The following is a 22,309-nucleotide window of genomic DNA, read 5'->3' as shown; positions in this document are numbered from 1 at the left end:
GTTCTATGTTACTCCCGATTTCCGATTTCGAAAGCAGCATTTCGAAAGCACGTTTTCAATTTTCCCTCCGACGTTTTGTAACCAACACGACCAGAGCGACAATAAAAATATTCTGAAAACTCAACACCCACGTGGCACAAAATAATACAATAGAAACTACCCACTACCCATAATAAATATTTTTTTAACAGTCCAACCACGGACCAAATAAAATATGAAAAAATACGACCACCCACACAAAAAAATATCATTTGCGGCCCGACCCCCCCATTTGATCATTTCTGGAACAGTCCTTAGCTCAGTGGTTACATCGCAGCTCCGTCAATCATAAGTCAGAATCCAGCAAAGGATTTTGTTAGCTCTAACTGTATCACATTCTCAGAAAATATTTCTCTCTTATCTTTTCCCCTTATAAATCTTGATTTTTTCACTTTTGTTTCAGTAGTTCATAAATATTTTTGTAAAACAGGATAATTTGTTCAAAGAAAAGCAATGTCCCTCTCTTCTAAACTGAGAGAATAGTTCTGGTTATGTAGGATCACTTATAAAGATATATTTTAAGGCCTTGCTGCATCCGTGTATTACAAAAATTGTTCACAAAAACAATAATCTCTGTTCTAACCTGCCCAATGGCTGCCCCAACACTTCCTGTTCCATCCACGATACCAGTCACCGTGGCCAGGGCCTCACTATTCCCCTGAACAGGACCCTGCTTGCCTGTAGTTTCAAAGTAGTGTAAATTATTTATACGAATATCATAAATAGATATATATAATTATTTAAAAAGTTTAAATATTAATTTCATTTCATTCCGAGATTTTATCACGTATATCACACTAAGTCTTTCTACTGATACATCATGACTTTCATACACTGCGAAATCAATCAATGACAGAATGCTTTGTGAAATGCTTTGTCATAACCTAGAATTTACCTTGTAGCTATAAGAAATAGGATGCTGGTACATGTATCTAGCATGTACTTTCATTATTCCATTATTTTTCAACAATTCGAATTGGGGAAAAATTGTCAACATTTTGATCAAATTGGGAAAACCTAGACATTATTATAAACATGCTAAATATATCATATCAAACAAATTGATGTCTTTATTTTTACATATTTTACATATCTAACTTTCTTTTTGTTACGCTCTTAAAATTTTCGACTATTCTTTCTAAATCATCTAGAATCGATGTGTCTTTGTCGTGTCGTACATAAACTATTCACATTGAACTCACTGTAAACGTACTTTTTTTCCACAATTTATGTTTATTCCGCGGGTAGAAAATTGGGCGGATTTCTTAGATTGCCACTTAATGTCTTTCATTTACTTTAAGTATGCTGGGATAAATTTCCGCGGAAAATTTGTGACCGCGTACATAGTGTAAATTAATACCATGCGGAAAAAAGTACTTCTACAGTATTTTTTGATAAATATGTTTTTATTACTGGGAAAAGTGCAAGTTAAATTGGGGAAAAAATTGGTAATTTTGGGGAGAGGGCCAATATTCTTACCTAAAATGGGTCTTAAAAATCATTGTTATTGTGCAAGTCATTTAAAAACTTAAAATACATACAATGAATTATGATGCCACCACAGGCAACACAAATAACTACAGTAAGTTCCAATACATTTTCAAACCTTGGAAATGTTATGATGATTAATGATATACCAGTACGGACGTACCGAGATCAGCAGAGATGGCAGCACTGACTAGATTGGCCACGCCTCCTATGAAGAACCCCACAACTGCCATCAAGAGACCATTCATAGTCAGGGTATTGCTTAGATCAGAATCTGTAACAAAATTATACATGCATGAAAATATCAGCAAATGCACAACTACCACATCTTCTAAATCTAAGCCTATCTCAAACATTATTTTGATCCTCAATCATACTCATGTGTTTATTGTTTCTTTTCATTTAGTTCTTATCTGTATGTATATAAACTGTGATATTTCCATGTTTTGTGATATATGTTCTCGATATGTATATACACAATGTGTGTTATAGACAGGACCACAATGTAAACTAGTTTATATAACTAATTGTGCAATCCTGTATAGATAAAGGATATTATTATTATTAATATTATTATTATTATAAGAGACAATGAATTTGATTGTGAGAAAAAATATCTTTCAAAACAAAAAAGTAAAAGTTTTGAACACATCATGACGAGATCATTTCTCTTGATGTAAAACTTATACGGTACCAATTTTGATGCACCAGATGCGCATTTCGACAAATAATGTCTCTTCAGTGATGCTCAACCGAAATCTTTGAAATCCGAAGTAACTATGAAGTTTTAGAGCTAAATATAGCCAAAAACAGCGTGCCAAAAAAGTGGAGCCAAATTCGTCCAAGGATAAGAGCTATGCATGAGGGAGATAATCCTTAATTTTGAGATGAATTTCTAAATTTTGTAACAGTAATTAAATATATATCCGTATTTTCAAGCTAGTAACGAAGTACTTAGCTACTGGGCTGTAGAGACCCTCGGGGACTAACAGTCCACCAGCAGAGGCCTCGACCCAGGGGTCATAATGTAAAACTTATACGGTACCAATTTTGATGCACCAGATGCGCATTTCGACAAATAACGTCTCTTCAGTGATGCTCAACCGAAATCTTTGAAATCCGAAGTAACTATGAAGTTTTAGAGCTAAATATAGCCAAAAACAGCGTGCCAAAAAAGTGGAGCCAAATTCGTCCAAGGATAAGAGCTATGCATGAGGGAGATAATCCTTAATTTTGAGATGAATTTCTAAATTTTGTAACAGTAATTAAATATACATCCGTATTTTCAAGCTAGTAACGAAGTATTGATGATCAATTGGTATATAACAAGAGGACATTTACTGGTAAATCAGGACCACAATTATGAATCTGGAATCATCGGAAGTTCACTGTGATTAGAAAACCAGAGGTCCATGGGCCACATCACTCACCAGAGTCACTTTGGCTCTGCGATTGTTCAGCTGTTGTGATTTTTTTTATCAGTCTTTATTCCTATGAAAATTATGACCCCATATTGGGATGCCAATCTAGCCCCAAAGGATCACACCATAACTAACAAGAGGCCCATGGGCCACATCGCTCACCTGAGTCACCTTGGCTCATATCTAAAGATTTTTCCAATATATTCGCATGTATAACTTTGATCCCTACTGTAGCCCCAACCTACTCCTGGAGACCATGGTTTTTACAAAATTAAATCTGCACTATGTCAGGAAGCTTTCATGTAAACTTTTGGCTCAGTGATTTTTCAGAAGAAGATTTTTAATGATTTTTCCAATATATTTGTATGTAAGATTTTGATCCCCTACTGTGGCCCCATCTTACCCCCAGGGACCATGATTTTTACAAATATGAATCTGCACTATGTCAGGAAGCTTTCGTGCAAATGTACACTTCTTTGGCCCAATGGTTCTAAAGGAGAAATTTTTAATTTTTTTTTAATATCTATTAGTTATGTAAAACTTTGACCCCCTATTGTGGTCCCATCCAAGCCCTAGGGGTCATGAGTTTAACAAACTTGAATCTGGATTATGTCAGAAAGCTTTCATGTAAATCTCAGCTTTTCTGGCTCAGTGGACCTTGAGAAGAAGATTTTTCAAGATTTTCCCCAGATGTAAAACTTGGATCCCCTATTATTGACTCATCTTACCCCCGGGGGCCATGATTTTAACACACTTGAATCTGCACTATGTCAGGAAGCTTTTATGTAAATCTCAGCTTTTCTGGCTCAGTGGTTCTTGAGAAAAAGATTTTTTCTATATATTTGTATGTAAAACTTTGATCCCCTATTGTGGCCCCATCTAACCCCTGGATGCCATGATTTTAACAAACTTGAAACTGCACTATGTAAGGAAACTATCATGTAAATTCCAGTTCTTCTAGTCCAGTGGTTCTTGAGAAGAAGATTTTTAAATGACCCCAGCCTATTTTTGCTTTTTTGTGATTATCTCCCCTTTGAAGAGGGTATGGCCCTTCATTTGAACAAACTTGAAAGCCCTTCACCCAAGGATGCTTTTGGCTAAGTTTGGTTATAATTCGCCCAGTGGTTTTGGAGAAGAAATCGAAAATGTAAAAAGTTTACAGACGGATGGTCGGACAGATGGCGGACAACAGGCGATCAGAAAAGCTCACTTGAGCTTTCAGCTCAGGTTAGCTAAAAATGAATTCACATAACACAAAGATGCCTCAACACCCATATGACTAACATTATCTCTTTCTTTGGGACAAGACCAAGTTCACAGTCATTGATCACGGTACATGTATAATATGAAGACCTTACCTACATACAAAATATGTAAGCTAGCTGTGTTCAGGAAATACTAATCAAAATATGTAAGATTTTTATAAAAAGTAGGTCAAACTTCCAGGTCAAGGTCACAAGGTCAAACCATTTCCCTTCACCCAGGGATGATGTGTACCAAGTTAAACTGAAATTGGCTAAGTAGTTCTGGTTAAGAAGATGAAAATGTGAAAAGTTTACAGACATACGATGGAAAAACGTTGATCAGAATAGCTCACTTGAGTTTTCCCCTCAGGTGAGCTAAAACAAAGGGTTTGAAGTGTATTGGGCTTCCTCAATATCAAACAGATTTAACTAAGAGTTTGAGTTCTGTACATACTGTAGATAAAGAGGGCTGGAATACCGAGAAGCAGCATAGGAATAACGATCACACTTCTGTGTTGAAATCTGTCCTGTAAGGTAAAACAAAACGAAAAATAGCAAACGTGACTACAACAGACTCTGATGAACCTGAATTATTCACCAAATTACTTCATGATAAATCAGTTAGAAAGGAGACTATAGTTTGTTCTATGAAGAACATGATTTTATATCAGTCAAGCAAAGGCTAATGGCAGACATTTTTAGATCCATCAACTACCACAATATTTCATCATTTAGACTAGTATCATCAATTCATGTAAATTATTAATCAACTGAGCTATAGACAGGCGAGCTAAAAGTTAGAGGTCAGTCTCACTCATATACATGTATCATTAATCAACCACACAGAGCTTAAGACAGGCGAGCTAAAAGTTAGAGGTCAGTCTCACTCATATACATGTATCATTAATCAACCACACAGAGCTTAAGACAGGCGAGCTAAAAGTTAGAGGTCAGTCTCACTCATCATTAATCAACCACACAGAGCTATAGACAGGCGAGCTAAAAATTAGAGGTCAGTCTCACTCATATACATGTATCATTAATCAACCACACAGAGCTTAAGACAGGCGAGCTAAAAGTTAGAGGTCAGTCTCACTCATCATTAATCAACCACACAGAGCTTAAGACAGGCGAGCTAAAAGTTAGAGGTCAGTCTCACTCATCATTAATCAACCACACAGAGCTTAAGACAGGCGAGCTAAAAGTTAGAGGTCAGTCTCACTCATCATTAATCAACCACACAGAGCTTAAGACAGGCGAGCTAAAAATTAGAGGTCAGTCTCACTCATATACATGTATCATTAATCAACCACACAGAGCTTAAGACAGGCGAGCTAAAAGTTAGAGGTCAGTCTCACTCATCATTAATCAACGATATACAAAACTACACCTGATATTTACAGACACTGTATACAGGGTTATTTTCACTTCTTGTTACATCTGATATTTACAGACACTGTATACAGGGTTATTTTCACTTCTTGTTACATCTGATATTTACAGACACTGTATACAGGGTTATTTTCACTTCTTGTTAGTTTCACCTTTCTACACATGCTGACCGTTTCGCATCATTTTAAATTTGCCCAAAAGTTTTTACCCAGTCTTGAATTCCCCCACTGACAATAAGGGCAAAAATAAAATGGGGCAAATAATTCCCTATATACAGTCAATCAGAGTCTATGACTTGATCAATTGTACATGTTAGCTTTAAAAATAATAATGATAATAAAAAAACTGTTTTCAACTTACAGAAACAAATCCAAATATTGTTCCTCCTGAAAATCCAAAAGAGACTGTTAAGATGTGATTTCAGTTTAAAACTGTAACAATAACAATCTAATTAAAATTAGATGTTAGATCCGCTCATATATTCGCTACACAAACATCTAACAACATCCCATAGAGGGTCACGTCAGAGGTCAAATTTGCAACAGCCAATCAAATTTCCCCCTTCATATCGATAGGGTATTATCCCACAATTCCATGTATTGTTTACGTAAGGAAGAGAAAAAAATGGCAGCACCCACGATTGTGACTTATTTATCGCGTGTTTTGTTTAAATTTAAACTATGGCGACATCGGGGGATCTTTTCATGTATACTTCAACAAAGATGACATTTAAGTAACTGTTCCTATTCATTTTCAAAGCCCCAAGATCAAATATCTTCAACTTCAAAGCGGTTTTAATCGCTTCTATTTCTTCATCGGTCGCCATCTTTGATAAGTAACCAAATACAGTATATAATGAGGATTTTCATTGGATGCCGATGACATTCCACCTTTGTAGTGATTGGTTAATTTTTCATACAAATTTGACCTCTGACGTGACCCTCTATGGAATGTTGTTAGATGTTTGTGTAGCGAGTATGTGAGCGGATCTAACATCTAATTTTAATTAGATTGTAACAATAATGCATTCTAATGTAACACCTGCCAGATTAACTGTGACCACGAGTGGTGGCCAAGAGAGCATAAGTTTGAGCCCTGCTCAAGCTAACTGCCTTGTTTGCATAAAACCTACGATGTAAAAATAGGTAGTGATTGCTCCTGCACCAAACACTCTGCATTTAAAAGTAAGATTTGTGGGTTTTTTGGATGAGACCTTTAAATGGAGCCCCTGTGAATCTAACTTGTGGTACTTCACTTACTAGCAGCAGAACAGTAATTCTCTGAGGAAATATTGGGACGGATCAGAATCTGGAGCTATTCACCTACAGCTAGTGACATCTCAATCTGACTGAAATATTCTCAAAGGGACATAAACAAACAAAACATAATAAAGGTCATGAAACTCATCATGACATGAGAAACATAAGTCTGCACAGAACATGACACATGTAACTGTGATAGTGTATGTCACATTCTACATGACATGTGTAACTGTGATAGTGTATGTCACATTCTACATGACACGTATAACTGTGATAGTGTATGTCACATTCTACATGACACGTGTAACTGTGATAGTGTATGTCACATTCTACATGACATGTGTAACTGTGATAGTGTATGTCACATTCTACATGACACATAACTGTGATAGTGTATGTCACATTCTACATGACACGCGTGTAAATGTGATAGTGTATGTCACATTCTACATGACATGTGTAACATCCAACAGCGTGACATTTTTTTACAGGTAAGGAGAAATGGGACAAACATGACAAACAATTTCAAATTCTAAAACCACCTGAATTAGAATTGAGGTAATGATACTTTATCTAATTACTGCGAGTTTTAGGAAGAATGGTTTAATCACACTAAAACTGATGTCTCCCCATACATTTTCCATAGTTTTTTAAAAACAACTTTTAGGGGTCATCTACATGTATAAAGTGAAAAATTAAGAGTTACGGTACATAACAGTCACCTATATGTATATGTGCTTCAACCAAGGAACAGTGTTGAGAACATATGATAGTAAATTAAACATACCAACATACCAAATATCAAAGGCCTTTGTCAAAAGACAAAAAAGTTATGATCACTAAACAAAAATGCCCCAAAATTCTATTAATTGACCTTTACATAAAAGGTCAAACTTACCGATGATTCCGCCTACATCATACCAGATTGATATATCGTCCGCCACCGTCTCTTTCCAGCGGTATTTATTGTGGAGGTAGTAAGGCAACCAGAAGAAGAAGGAGTAGTTGACCAGTTTTAGACATGCATAGGCCAAGGCGTACTAAAAATAGATACAATCAAATAGGAAAAGGCTGTACAGGTGATGAAGCATACATGTATATATATATTACATACAGCGTGATAAACAATCACTTGATAAGCAAACTTACCAGAGGTCACAGGTACATGTGCGAGAATTTCAAAACATACACGCACTTACCAGAGCCACCCCTGGCAGACAGAGGGCACTACAAAAACCAATGGCTTTAGGTCTGTTCTCTGCGTTCGAGGCACCACAGTACCGCTCGTGGGATCGGATCAGAGGAGCTGAAAATGATAACAACATTATGACATACTGTATACAGTGGAGCCTTGGTAATCCGGACGCCATTAATCCGGACGCTTCACCTTCCGGACGATTTTTCTAGGGAACGGAATATTTATACGTTATTTTGCATCATTAATACGGAAATTCGCGTTCCGGATCCGGATGGTCACTTTTTACTACAAAACGTTATAATGCATTGAAAATTGTACCGTTAATCCGGACGGTAATTTTGTTTAGGGAAGGTCTGTGTCGGACAATTTTAGCAAGGTGTAAATTATAAAGAAAACAAGCCAAACTGTCTAATTGAAGCGATTACCTGTACCCTGTCAACACCTCCCTCCAATTAGGTGGTGTGTGATGATAAGTCCGTTACTTAGATAGCACGTGCCGATCGAGACATTGTATTGCCAATTTTCGCACATACGATCTTTATTGCGTGTAGTGTTGAATTTTGTAAATAAATCTGTAGCATATTATTTTATAGTCTTGATCAATACCCTAATAGTATTAATAAATTAAACATCATGCCGTAATGATAATTTTTTTTAACTGCTACACGTATCAGTTGTACTGATTCGTAAATTGATATCGGCTTATTCAAATCTAAAGAGTGTAGATTATACTTCTAGATTCTGGATTTTATTCTGTTGATTGGCGTGAAATATACATGTATGTTCATGCACATGTATATATAGTATGATTTTTTAACGTTTAGAATGTCGCGCATGTAGAATGTACCTGTGTACGATTGATTCTTGTTACGATGTTGTAGAGCTTTATTGCTTTCGAAATTTTAAACTCTGCGTAGAAGTGAGAAAATTACCATTTTAAGGAAAATGACAATTAAATTCTGTATGTACCTGTAATGTTAATTTCACCCGAGTTTTGTTCAGTTATTATCACATCATGAAAATAATAGGTGCGCGTGACTAGATCAAAGCAGTAATAGGTCTTGATATTACGAGCTTAAATGATTTTGTTCTCCTGATATTGTCTTGGATAATTATAGAATAAGAAATATAAAGTCTGGCAGATTGAATTTTGGTTAAAGAATGTTGTCAACTGACATGATAATCACGAAATTCTTATATCAACTTTGGACGATGAAGATTGTTTTAACAGACCGCCGAACCCATGAACCGTGACAGATGGAAGTTACCGGCCTCATTCAGAAGTAAAAGTGTGATGAAATGTTTGAAATGTAAATGATTATGTTAGTTACTAATTATTTAATTACTTATAGTTACATAAAGTGCTTCATTATTTGTTTTAGTGCATACGGTACACAGTTTTGTATCTTTTTTTTTAGGGATCATATGTATGTACAGTGTAAGCACAGGCAAATACACTGAACACGTACATTAAATTTTAGTGCTTTGAAATACATGTAAATGTTAACATTATCATTATAATTTATTTACTAATGCAAAAGGTTAAATCCAATGATAGAATGCGTTTAATTCACTATGCATCAATAAAGTAGGCACATATTGGCTACTTAGGCAAAGCTAGAAAATATGCGATTCAAATATCCGGACGCTTCATTTATCCGGACGATTTTGCTGGGAACCAAAGTGTCCGGATTAACGAGGCTCCACTGTACAACATTTTTACACAAACTTTTGCTGACGTTATGTACAGTCTCTCCTAATGCTGAAGGATCTCACTGGAAAGCTCTGCTCAAAACTGATAAACAGGGACCATCTACGCTGCTTTACTATAATCATTACTTTCCATATCCAGACAGATTTCTACGCTTTACTATAATCATTACATATCCAGACAGATTTCTACGCTTTACTATAATCATTACATATCCAGACAGATTTCTATGCTTTACTATAATCATTACATATCCAGACAGATTTCTACGCTTTACTGTAATCATTACTTTCCATATCCAGACAGATTTCTACGCTTTACTATGATCATTACTTTCCAGACAGATTTCTACGCTTTACTATAATCATTACATATCCAGACAGAATGAGATTTCTACGCTTTACTGTAATCATTACTTTCCATATCCAGACAGATTTCTACACTTTACTATAATCATTACATATCCAGACAGATTTCTACGCTTTACTGTAATCATTACTTTCCATATCCAGACAGATTTCTACGCTTGTTTTTAAACATTTTTAATCTTTGAAAATTATAATGAATGATCGGAGTAATCTTGAAAACATTATGATTATCAATGGATTAAGTCATTATCAACTGTTACAAATACATGTACTTCACTCTTCACAAACATATGTTTAAAAAGGAGGGGGGGGGGTGTTATTAGGAAGAACTCTTTGAATGAATATAGAACAATCACTTTCATAATATAATTACTTATTGAAAGGATGCACATATATATCATTATAAACCATTGCACAGTCAAGACCTACAAGGGGTCGTGAATTGTATTTAACTGCACAATCATGCAATACAATCGATACCATTAAGAATTTCAGCAGTACATCAAATCTATCAATTTCTATCAATATCATGCAAAGAGAACAAATGAAAACATGCTCCTCATGCACATGTGTACTATGTATTAAAATCAAATGATTTTATCATGCAGACTAGCAAAATAAAATTAGAAAAAAGTTAAAAAAAAAACAAACCCAAAAAACAAAAAAAACAAAAATTCCAACAAAAACCTAAAGTTTTTATCACAGGGCTCACCTGATGGACAGTAAAAGTTCCAGCTTTTCCGTCTCATATATTCATTCAATGTGAATTAATTGTTAAATGCAAGAGTTGCAAAAATGTTGGAAGAATTCACATCACATTTCTGTATCACCTCTGCATGTAACCACGGTCTCGGGAAGGGTTCAGTTTTATACTACATTTTTATTGCCATATGTGCATGTACTTCATATCTAAGAAACATCATTAAATGATTTCATATTTTTTTTCCAGTGAGAAATAAGGAAGGTTCTATAAACACATACATAACTTTCGATTTTTGTTTATTTTAACTTGCAAATATATTATGCTGTCTTTTTTATTGGATTAAATTACATAAACTTCACAAGAAAGTAAAATTCACTTCTTTTTAATTGATTCATTGAAATTTATGAATGAAATCCTGTATATAAGAATGAATACTTTTAAATTTCTTGAGAAATTGCTATAATAATTTGAATTTGTTTTTAACACTTTGGAAAATTTAGAGTTTTCAATGAAATAAACAGCAAATAATAACAAATGTTGAATATATTACAATTCATGAGGACCATTTAGAAATGCTAAAATTATTTATTCCATATCAAGGCTGTCAATTTTTAAATTTCAATCACATTGAATAGAAAAAATCAATGTATGCACCCAGGGGTGCATGAGCCGAGTTGCATGGGATACATTGTAAAGTCAGGAATAATGTGACATATTTATAATTGTGAAGAACTAATTTCAGTTTTAAACTTTTCGAGTTACTGTCCAGAAACCATATTTGTCTGAAGTTTTCAATCTATTTTCGGTCACTGTGACCTTGACCTTTGACCTATTTTCTCCAAAATCAATAGGGGTCTTCCTTACCTGGTACATGACAATATCTTCAAGTATCATTTGATTTGGATTTAAACTTTCTAAGTTTTCATCTGGAAACCAAATTTTTCTGAAATTTTCATTCAATATTCGGTCACTGATCTTGACCTTTGAACTTTTTTCTCCAAAATGAATAGGGGTCTTTCTTACCTGGTACCCAACAATATATCACAGTTTCATTTGATTTGGATTTAAACTTTCTTAGTTATCATCCGGAAACCAAATTTTTCTGAAATTTTCATTCTATTTTTCGGTCACTGTGACCTTGACCTTTGACCATTTTTCTCCAAAATCAATTGGGGTCTTCCTTACCTGGTACCCAACAACATATCAAAGTTTTATTTGACAAGATTGTAAACTTTTCGAGTTATCATCTGGAAACCAATTGTTGACACCTAACCGCCCGCCAACCCACCCACATCACCAAACCAATAGCCGAGTTCAACTTCGTTGCAACTCGGCTAAAAATACTTCAATACTCTGGGGCAGGAGAGGAACATTAGTCTGATGAGAAAGTATGCAGCTGTTCTAGCATATAAAAGTCAATTTTGTTTTGAGCAATAAAAAATCTTGCTTGGAATGTTGAGAATTTGATAAATGTGATAAGTTTATATGCGATATGTAAACGAAGAGACAAACTGCGATCAGAAAACCTGAAATAAGTGTACCTCACGAGAGAATAGTGTCACTTGTTTTGTAGATAAGCGTACCTCATGAGAGAATAGTGTCACTTGTTTTGTAAATAAGTGTACCTCACGAGAGAATAGCATCACTTGTTTTGTAGATAAGCGTACCTCATGAGAGACTAGTCACTTGTTTTGTAAATAAGCGTACCTCACGAGAGAATAGCATCACTTGTTTTGTAGATAAGCGTACCTCATGAGAGAATAGTGTCACTTGTTTTGTAGATAAGTGTACCTCACGAGAGAATAGTGTCACTTGTTTTGTAGATAAGCGTACCTCATGAGAGAATAGTGTCACTTGTTTTGTAGATAAGCGTACCTCACGAGAGAATAGCGTCACTTGTTTTGTAAATAAGACATTCACCTGATACATTTCTTACCTTGTGATGAAACTTCCGTGTCTAAATTGTAAAATTTTCAAATGTTATATTTTGACTGTAAACTATAAATACTGTATACAGCTTTGATTTCACTTGTGGTATTTTTCACTTGTAGTGATTATTCAACAAGGTCACTAATTCCATTCTTCTTTTCTTAAGACTGTAAGTTCCACAAATCTTACAAGTTAGTTTTCCAGGTTCTTTTTCTAATGGAGTTTACTTCAAATTCAAATTTCACAAAATACAAAAGGCTTGCCGAGTGTCTCAATGAATTTCATTTTTTTTCTGTTGAAACTTACAACATAGAGAACATAGAAACAAGAACAATTAAATACAAAAATTATGTCCTTTTTTTTTTAATATAAAGCAGTGAACAAAAGTTGATGAAAAATGATAACTAACGAGCACAAGTTGCAGAACCTGATTCTCCTATAATTACATTTTGGATTCAAGACATCGTCGGAAACCTACGGTTGATTACGCTTCGTTCCTCTCTCCATCAACCGTCGGTCCATTCATTCCTACTGGCTCGTTCTGATGAATAATTGATGAGGCAATTGATGAGGCAATTTGATTGGGCGCTCATAGTGCACCCTGAGCGAATTTGTCCAATCAACAAGACGCTTTCAGCCCAATTTCGGTATACAATTGGTGCAATAGCAAAGTTAACTTAATGCTACCTTTAAAAACAGAAGAGTTCCATTACTATAATGATTACTTAGATTGGATGATATTTTTAAATATTTATTTATGAGAATGAGCGAGTAGGAATGAATGGACCCATGGATGATGGAGAGAGAAACGAACCGTAATCAATCGTGGGTTTCCGACGATGGATTCAAGATTTCGGATGTCAGACATCCGTGTGGGGTCAAAGGGCAAAAGGAAAGAACACAATCAGGAGTATGACCAACAGGAAAAAGACACAGTCTGACCTAAAACGTAACACACACAGCAACAGAGGAGGAAGGTGACTAATTTAAATGGCCTGTATCTAAAGAAAAGAGATAATCTATCACTGTGTGCATGTACTGTATCTACTGAATAATGATAATCTATCACTGTGTGCATGGACTGTATCTACTGAATAATGATAATCTATCACTGTGTGCATGTACTGTATCTACTGAATAATGATAATCTATCAATGTGTGCATGTACTGTATCTACTGAATAATGATAATCTATCAATGTGTGCATGTACTGTATCTACTGAATAATGATAATCTATCACTGTGTGCATGTACTGTATCTACTGAATAATGATAATCTATCAATGTGTGCATGTACTGTATCTACTGAATAATGATAATCTATCAATGTGTGCATGACTGTATCTACTGAATAATGATAATCTATCAATGTGTGCATGTACTGTATCTACTGAATAATGATAATCTATCAATGTGTGCATGTACTGTATCTACTGAATAATGATAATCTATCAATGTGTGCATGTACTGTATCTACTGAATAATGATAATCTATCAATGTGTGCATGTACTGTATCTACTGAATAATGATAATCTATCAATGTGTGTATGTACTGTATCTACTGAATAATGATAATCTATCAATGTGTGCATGACTGTATCTACTGAATAATGATAATCTATCAATGTGTGTATGTACTGTATCTACTGAATAATGATAATCTATCAATGTGTGTATGTACTGTATCTACTGAATAATGATAATCTATCAATGTGTGCATGACTGTATCTACTGAATAATGATAATCTATCAATGTGTGCATGACTGTATCTACTGAATAATGATAATCTATCAATGTGTGCATGTACTGTATCTACTGAATAATGATAATCTATCAATGTGTGCATGTACTGTATCTACTGAATAATGATAATCTATCAATGTGTGTATGTACTGTATCTACTGAATAATGATAATCTATCAATGTGTGCATGACTGTATCTACTGAATAATGATAATCTATCAATGTGTGCATGTACTGTATCTACTGAATAATGATAATCTATCAATGTGTGTATGTACTGTATCTACTGAATAATGATAATCTATCAATGTGTGCATGACTGTATCTACTGAATAATGATAATCTATCAATGTGTGCATGACTGTATCTACTGAATAATGATAATCTATCAATGTGTGCATGACTGTATCTACTGAATAATGATAATCTATCAATGTGTGTATGACTGTATCTACTGAATAATGATAATCTATCAATGTGTGTATGACTGTATCTACTGAATAATGATAATCTATCAATGTGTGTATGACTGTATCTACTGAATAATGATAATCTATCAATGTGTGTATGACTGTATCTACTGAATAATGATAATTTATCAATGTGTGTATGACTGTATCTACTGAATAATGGATTGTTCCATAGCTTTGTCCCAATGCATCCCACCATGTGATACATATCTCTTAATCTTGTCAAATCTAATTCAAAATGTTCATAGTTTTACCCATGAAGTTTTAAACTGACTTCATGTAAGAACTAGGGTGAAGTGGTTACAATATTTCTTTTAAAATATCATTAACTTCAATCACTGCTTTCACTCGAAAAATGTCAAATACTATTCAAGTCCGAAAAGCCTTCATTTCACGACTCTTAAAAATGTTGTCACATTGTAAATATAGCAGGTGAATTACTGCAGTGAAAATACAAAGCTGCACACAGCAATACACATACATCTATAATATACATAAATATAAAGAGCACAAACCCAATTTTGTTCTATCATGACAAAATATTCTGTTTAGATAAGATTTCAAAATGATTGAATTTTCAATTTCCTACATACAGGTATTACCAAATTACCATATTTTTTAAAACTTTGAAACATTGACAACATGCAGTAAAGTTTATAATTACTTGCCAGATTACAAACACATATAATATCAAAATATGAAATTAGTAAAACAAATGATAAAATCTGAGTAAATAAGTGTATATAAATATGACTATCATCAACAATATATTATTCATCTCATACTACAAATAATGGTATAAACCAAAATGATATAAGATTATCTATAAGAAATATACATGATCAGAATACGAACCCTCCTCCTCACTCTCCACTCCGTCATTAGTCAGCTGACCGGCTACATCTCCATCTTCTACACACCGTCCTAAAAAAGGAAAAAATTCTAACCACTGGCAGTTATACCACACAACACATACACAAAGATTATTGGAAAAAAATATACATTGGCAATCCCCCCTCCCACTTCCAAAACAGAGACTGAAGCAAAAAATGTTTTGATTTGTTTGTCTCGGTGAATATTACATTTGATAACATGTTTAGTAAGAAACACTGCATGGTATAACTTGGTACAGAGACAGCATACTTGATAGTTGGCTACAGAAGAACACCAAGGGAGATAACTCTACAATAATAAAGCTCTGAAGAACAAGGGGCATAACTCTACAATAATAAACTGTGTAGTTCTGTAGAACAAGGGACATAAATCTACAATAATAAACTATGTAGTTCTGTAGAACAAGGGACATAAATCTACAATAATAAACTGTGTAGTTCTGAAGAACAACAAGGGTCACAACTCTACAATAATAAACTATGTAGTTCTGTAGAACAAGGGGCATAACTCTACAATAATAAACTGTGTAGTTCTGTAGAACAAGGGACATAACTCTACAATAATAAACTATGTAGTTCTGAATATCAACAAGGGGCATAACTCTACAATAATAAACTGTGTAGTTCTGTAGAACAAGGGGCATAACTCTACAATAATAAACTGTGTAGTTCTGAAGATCAACAAGGGGCATAACTCTACAATAATAAACTGTGTAGTTCTGAAGAACAAGGGACATAACTCTACAATAATAAACTATGTAGTTCTGTAGAACAAGGGGCATAACTCTACAATAATAAACTATGTAGTTCTGTAGAACAAGGGGCATAACTCTACAATAATAAACTGTGTAGTTCTGTAGAACAAGGGGCATAACTCTACAATAATAAACTGTATAGTTCTGAAGAACAACAAGGGGCATAACTCTACAATAATACACTGTGTAGTTCTGAAGAACAACAAGGGGCATAACTCTACAATAATAAACTGTGTAGTTCTGAAGAACAAGGGACATAACTCTACAATAATAAACTGTGTAGTTCTGAAGAACAAGGGACATAACTCTACAATGATAAACTGTATAGTTCTGAAGAACAACAAGGGGCATAACTCTACAATAATACACTGTGTAGTTCTGAAGAACAACAAGGGGCATAACTCTACAATAATAAAATGTGTAGCTCTGATGAACAACAAGGGACACAACTCTACAATAATAAACTATGTAGTTCTAAAGAACAACAAGGGGCATAACTCTACAATAATAAACTGTGTAGTTCTGAAGAACAACAAGGGGCATAACTCTACAATAATAAACTATGTAGTTCTGTAGAACAAGGGACATAATTTTACAATGATAAACAGTGTAGTTCTGAAGGACAAGGGACATAACTCTACAATGATAAACTGTGTAGTTCTGAAGATCAACAAACTGAGAGCATTATTAATAAAAGCAATTTATATCTCCTACAGGTTCCCACAGTTGTCAAACAGGAATTTAATACAAACAGCCGTAATGCAATAAAAGTTAATTCAGTGGGTCTATGCTCTAAAGTTGTATATTAGAAAGTTGCACAATATATTAAAATTTAGCCTAAATAAAACATGCAGAAAATTGCATTTTGTATAAACGCAATCTGAATAAAATCAGAAAGATAGACAATTAATGCCCCCCCCCCCCCCCCCAATAAATATGTTAAAATTTAGCCTAAATAAACCATGCAGAAAATTACATTTGGTGTAACGGCAATCTGATTAAAATCAGAAAGAAAGACAATGAATGCCCCTCCCACAAAAAAACAAACAAACCAGAGGGTGCGAGATAACATTACAAAAATAAAACTGTGTAATATCTGTTAAATTCTATACAGGTACATGTAAACTGTACAGTGCCATGTGCAAAGCCTCTCCATTTCAATCTGAGCAAGCAAATGCATGTATTATATATAAAACTCATCATCATCAGAATGACCACAGTATGTGTATTAGTACATGAAATGCTTCAGACAACAGTACCTTGCTTGTGGTAGGCTTGGGGCATATTAATGGTTTCTGAAAATAATGTCAGTAACTTCCATTGTAACATACAATTGTCACATGCATGTTGGCATTATAGAAAGCATGAATATGATAAATTACACTTCAGGAAGTAAATTCTACATGCCTTTTAAAGCACAAATATAGTACATGTATAAGTATTATCAAATAACAAGCTCTCTCCAATAAGACTGCTGACTCTGCCAAAAACATATATATGTACACATAAATACACCTATCATTCTTTTTAATAATTTGCCCAAACTTACACACAAGCCAGTGATCTCCCTTTGGAAAGATAACATGCATTATAAGTTTGACTATGTATACCTATTTTAGTGAAGTAGTAAGGGAGATAATTCATGATCACCCCCCCCCCCCCCCCCCCCCCCATATCAACCTGCACCACACATAACAGAAAAAACACAAACGGCACTGGTTCATAATTACGTACGGCAAATTTTTCATGAAGAAAGCAGTAAATTTCTGAACAAACTAGTGTTGGTATATATAAACACACACAGTACACGTCATTTCACCTTCGCTGTCCCTTTCATTCACAAGAACACTGTACTCCTGTGGGTGAACAGCAGAATCTTCATCTGGGATGGAAAGCCCTGAAAAGTGAAACATTTCATCTACATTTTACATAACACTGTAGATTCCCTCTTTTACACCTTGTGCTTAATTAGAAAATCACTAATAAGTGTCAGTTTGTCAGAATGTAAAAATGTGAGAACAGTATGCTGACATACTTAATTAGACTAATCACTAGAAGTGTCAGTTTGTCAGAATGTAAAAATGTGAGAACAGTATGCTGACGGACTTAATTAGACTAATCACTAGAAGTGTCAGTTTGTCAGAGTGTAAAAATGTGAGAACAGTATGCTGACAGACTTAAATCTATACAAAATATCAATACATATACAAAAGCGAAAATTCTAATTTGGGAGAAATGCTTTCTGGAAATCAATGAGAATATTATTTACTGGTGTATAATAAACAAATTCACTGTAAATCAACACTACTAAATGCAGGGTTTTTGTACTACAATGTACTGATGACTTGATACAGAGGCCTAACTGTCAGTACAAAGACTAATAAACATACCTATATCCTTTGGTGTGCTGACAAGACCAAAAAAGTTTACGATTCCCCCTGCAAACAACACAGATGATGTCACCAGGAACGCATACTGAAATAGGTCAAAGTCTGAATATCTTATGTAACACACATACATGATATCTTATGTAACACACATACATGATATCTTATGTAACACACATACATGATATCTTATGTAACACACATACATGATATGAAAGAATTTAATAAGGATTTTATATGGGCATGAGGAAAAAAATCTAATGATAGTTGCCAGTCATTAAAGGGTCAGAGTTTGACTCAGTGGATGTTGGTTTTCTGTTACTGTAATTCATTGGTAATATATATATATATAATAAAGAAAAATTAGAACGCTGAAAATAACTCAACCGGTTTCATTTTCAATTTTCAAGAGTTATGACATTATTGCTTAGTTACACATTATAGATTTAACTATGACGGATTGTATTGACGCTTTAACAAAGATCATTATGACGTCATGATACAATGTTATGAAATAATACATGAGAAAAGAAAAAAAGGAAATAAAAACACAGCTGACTTTTGGTCTGTGCAAGTCAACTGCTATGTAAACAAACTTGTCATTATTATTGTACATATTGTATATTTTTTATCTTGCACAGACCAAAAGTCAGCTGTGTTTTTATTTCCTTTTTTTCTTTTCTCATGTATTATTTCATAACGTTGTATCATGACGTCATAATGATCTTTGTTAAAGCGTCAATACAATCCGTCATAGTTAAATCTATAATGTGTAACTAAGCAATAATGTCATAACTCTTGAAAATTGAAAATGAAACCGGTTGAGTTATTTTCGGCATTCTAATTTTTCTTTATTAGACTATTACTTGTGTGGATATTTACTTATATTTGGATTGATTGATTTATCTTGCTTAACGTCTCACTTGAGAATTTTTTACTCATATGGAGATGTCACCAAGATCGGTGAAGGGCTTCAAATTTAGGCCTATGCTCGGCGCTTACGGCCATTGAGCAGTGAGGGTTCTTTAGCGTGCCACACCTACTGTAACACGGGTCATCCGTTTTTAAGGTCATCTCTGAGGACCCGTGACATTCACACCTGATGTCGAGCATTTGGCGATGGAACTGTCACTACCTGTTTTAACGACTTAGGTCTGTCGCGGCCGGGATTTGAACCCCGGCCTTCCGCATGCAGGGCGAACGCTCTAACCTCTCGGCCACCGCAGCGGTTTTGGATTGTATATATATATATATATATATATATATATATATATATATATATATATAGATAGATAATATGGATAGGTGAACTCAAAATTGGGTGAAATCATTGTTTGGTGTGCAAAGGCAAAATTCAAATGGGACAATTTCCAAGGTTACAATTCATAAATCAGATATATCTGGGGAAGGAAAATTAAGTATAAGGAATCTTACATCATATCCATAGTTTAAGACTCCCGACACTAAAAAGGCACCGATGATGTTACCGACAGACGCACAAGCGCTCCACAGACCAAGCACCAAACCACGGCTGAAATCAATTACAAGAATGTCTTACACATCATAAAAAACGTTTTCTCCAGCTTAGATGGCAACTACCAAAGTAACCCACAAAAGCCCAATACCTAATTTCCATTGCATTACATGACAGATAAAATATAAACATTTTCTCTAGTTTAAACAGTATTTACCAAGATAACCCATTAGAGTCTGTGACCTAATTCTCATTGGGGTTCTATGTGTGCTTTTAAAAGAAGTTAACACTAGTGGGTCATTTGTGTGTGAGGACACCATAGTGTCCAGACAAATTCAACATGTCCAAGTGGGTGATATCCATACCCTCTCGCAAGGACCCACTGCTGATAACAAGGACATGACCCGTGTCATAGAAAGCAAATATGCCTACCACTGTGTTCACTATTTTGAAGTTCACTATAAGTATTTCCTTCTGAGGTAAAAGTGTGGAGGTGAGAAAAGCGACCAACCTGTATCTTCCAAACCAATTGCCCATAATGGCGACCACCGTGGGCCATCCTGTGGACTGGAGAAGTCCGTTCAGGATCCAGACGAGGATGTACACATACTTGTTGTAGAAGTGAAGCCATTCAAACACCACTCCAAACAGAAACACCTAAAAATAGAACATCACAAGGTCAACATCTTATAAATGACTTCAGACAAGTTTTTCTTTGATACTACAGTCTTTGTCTTTGTGATATTAAGGTACACTGTTTTGCTTGTGACATCAAAGCACTAACAGAGAAAAAATAAAAGATATTTGTACATTTATAATGGTATCTGTACATCTATAATGATATCTATACATTCATAATTATATCTGTTCATCTATAATGATATCACCCATCCAAACATAGAATAAAGATATCCTGTACATTTATAAAGATTTCTGTACACTAATAATGATATTGTCCATCTAAACAGAGAGAAACGAAAAGATATCTGTACATTTATAATGATATTGCCCCTCAAAGTTAAGTGTTACTGTGCCCAAATAAAACATGTTAAAACAATTGTCTCTGACTTAATGTACTGTACAAATTAATCATTGACTGGAATACTGTTGCTGTTTCATGAGAGAAAGAAATTCTTTTACATACCATCAATGCAGATGAACACATTCCAAATGATAGCACCAAACGCATGTTGAACCTAAAACAAAAAAACAACTGAGTTTATATTGATATCCATTAATTGATGGTAGCTCATATCACATGTCAAAATGAATGCCATTGTTGAGTTTTGCATAGAGCAAGTACATATGAAATTAATGGAATTAGAAAACACAGCCGTAGAAAAGCAGTGCAAAATGGAATTTCCTTTTTTAACAGTGCCTATTTCTATTAAAGCATTGAACCCAATGCAACTTTAACATTGCCAGGTGTTGGATGAAAACAACATCCACACACATTAGCATTACTATATTAAGTATATAACTTCCATTCTTCTCAAATGGATCAATAAATATGTATCAATAGTTGACATATACAATATACATTGAAAATATGTATTATTTGTATATATTGACAGAAGATCTTAGTACGTATGCATTATTTGTATATATTGACAGAAGATCTTAGTACATCAACCTTATGTTCTCTATTAGCACTGATGTCATTTCAAATCTGGGTCAATGCTAAAATGGAAGCATTACTCAGATAATCGTTAAATCATTAAATTTTGAGAATATGTGTAAAACACGATAACGAATAGAGAAACTGATAACACTGACTGTGTACCGGTACATGTATTGTACATAACACTGACTGTGTACCGGTACATGTAT

General features: G+C 34.4%; 1 protein-coding gene across 6 annotated transcripts in view; it reads right to left on the bottom strand.

The window, feature by feature from the left end:
* The window catches only part of LOC125654001 (sugar phosphate exchanger 3-like), a 34,814-nt gene that overhangs the window by 3,523 nt on the left and 8,982 nt on the right, over nucleotides 1-22,309 (bottom strand). For 3 of the 6 annotated variants that reach the window (XM_048883735.2, XM_048883741.2, XM_056142871.1), the window contains 14 exons: nucleotides 21,624-21,675; nucleotides 20,991-21,136; nucleotides 20,440-20,536; nucleotides 19,009-19,093; nucleotides 18,438-18,515; nucleotides 17,878-17,913; nucleotides 15,826-15,894; nucleotides 12,763-12,783; nucleotides 8,046-8,152; nucleotides 7,745-7,886; nucleotides 5,945-5,970; nucleotides 4,647-4,719; nucleotides 1,691-1,801; nucleotides 623-717 (listed from right to left, as the gene is read on the bottom strand). In XM_048883735.2, coding sequence (XP_048739692.2) covers nucleotides 623-717; nucleotides 1,691-1,801; nucleotides 4,647-4,719; nucleotides 5,945-5,970; nucleotides 7,745-7,886; nucleotides 8,046-8,152; nucleotides 12,763-12,783; nucleotides 15,826-15,894; nucleotides 17,878-17,913; nucleotides 18,438-18,515; nucleotides 19,009-19,093; nucleotides 20,440-20,536; nucleotides 20,991-21,136; nucleotides 21,624-21,675 — 1,138 coding nt within the window. The remainder of the gene's footprint in view (nucleotides 1-622; nucleotides 718-1,690; nucleotides 1,802-4,646; nucleotides 4,720-5,944; nucleotides 5,971-7,744; nucleotides 7,887-8,045; nucleotides 8,153-12,762; nucleotides 12,784-15,825; nucleotides 15,895-17,877; nucleotides 17,914-18,437; nucleotides 18,516-19,008; nucleotides 19,094-20,439; nucleotides 20,537-20,990; nucleotides 21,137-21,623; nucleotides 21,676-22,309) is intronic. The other 3 variants (XM_048883737.2, XM_048883738.2, XM_048883739.2) reach the window with 3 other exon arrangements.

The sequence above is a fragment of the Ostrea edulis genome, chromosome 7 (genome assembly GCF_947568905.1).
Source record: "Ostrea edulis chromosome 7, xbOstEdul1.1, whole genome shotgun sequence".
Lineage (NCBI taxonomy): Eukaryota > Metazoa > Mollusca > Bivalvia > Ostreida > Ostreidae > Ostrea > Ostrea edulis.
The sequence above is the reverse complement of the archived record's forward strand: the minus strand, read 5'-3'. Positions and strand labels throughout refer to the sequence as shown.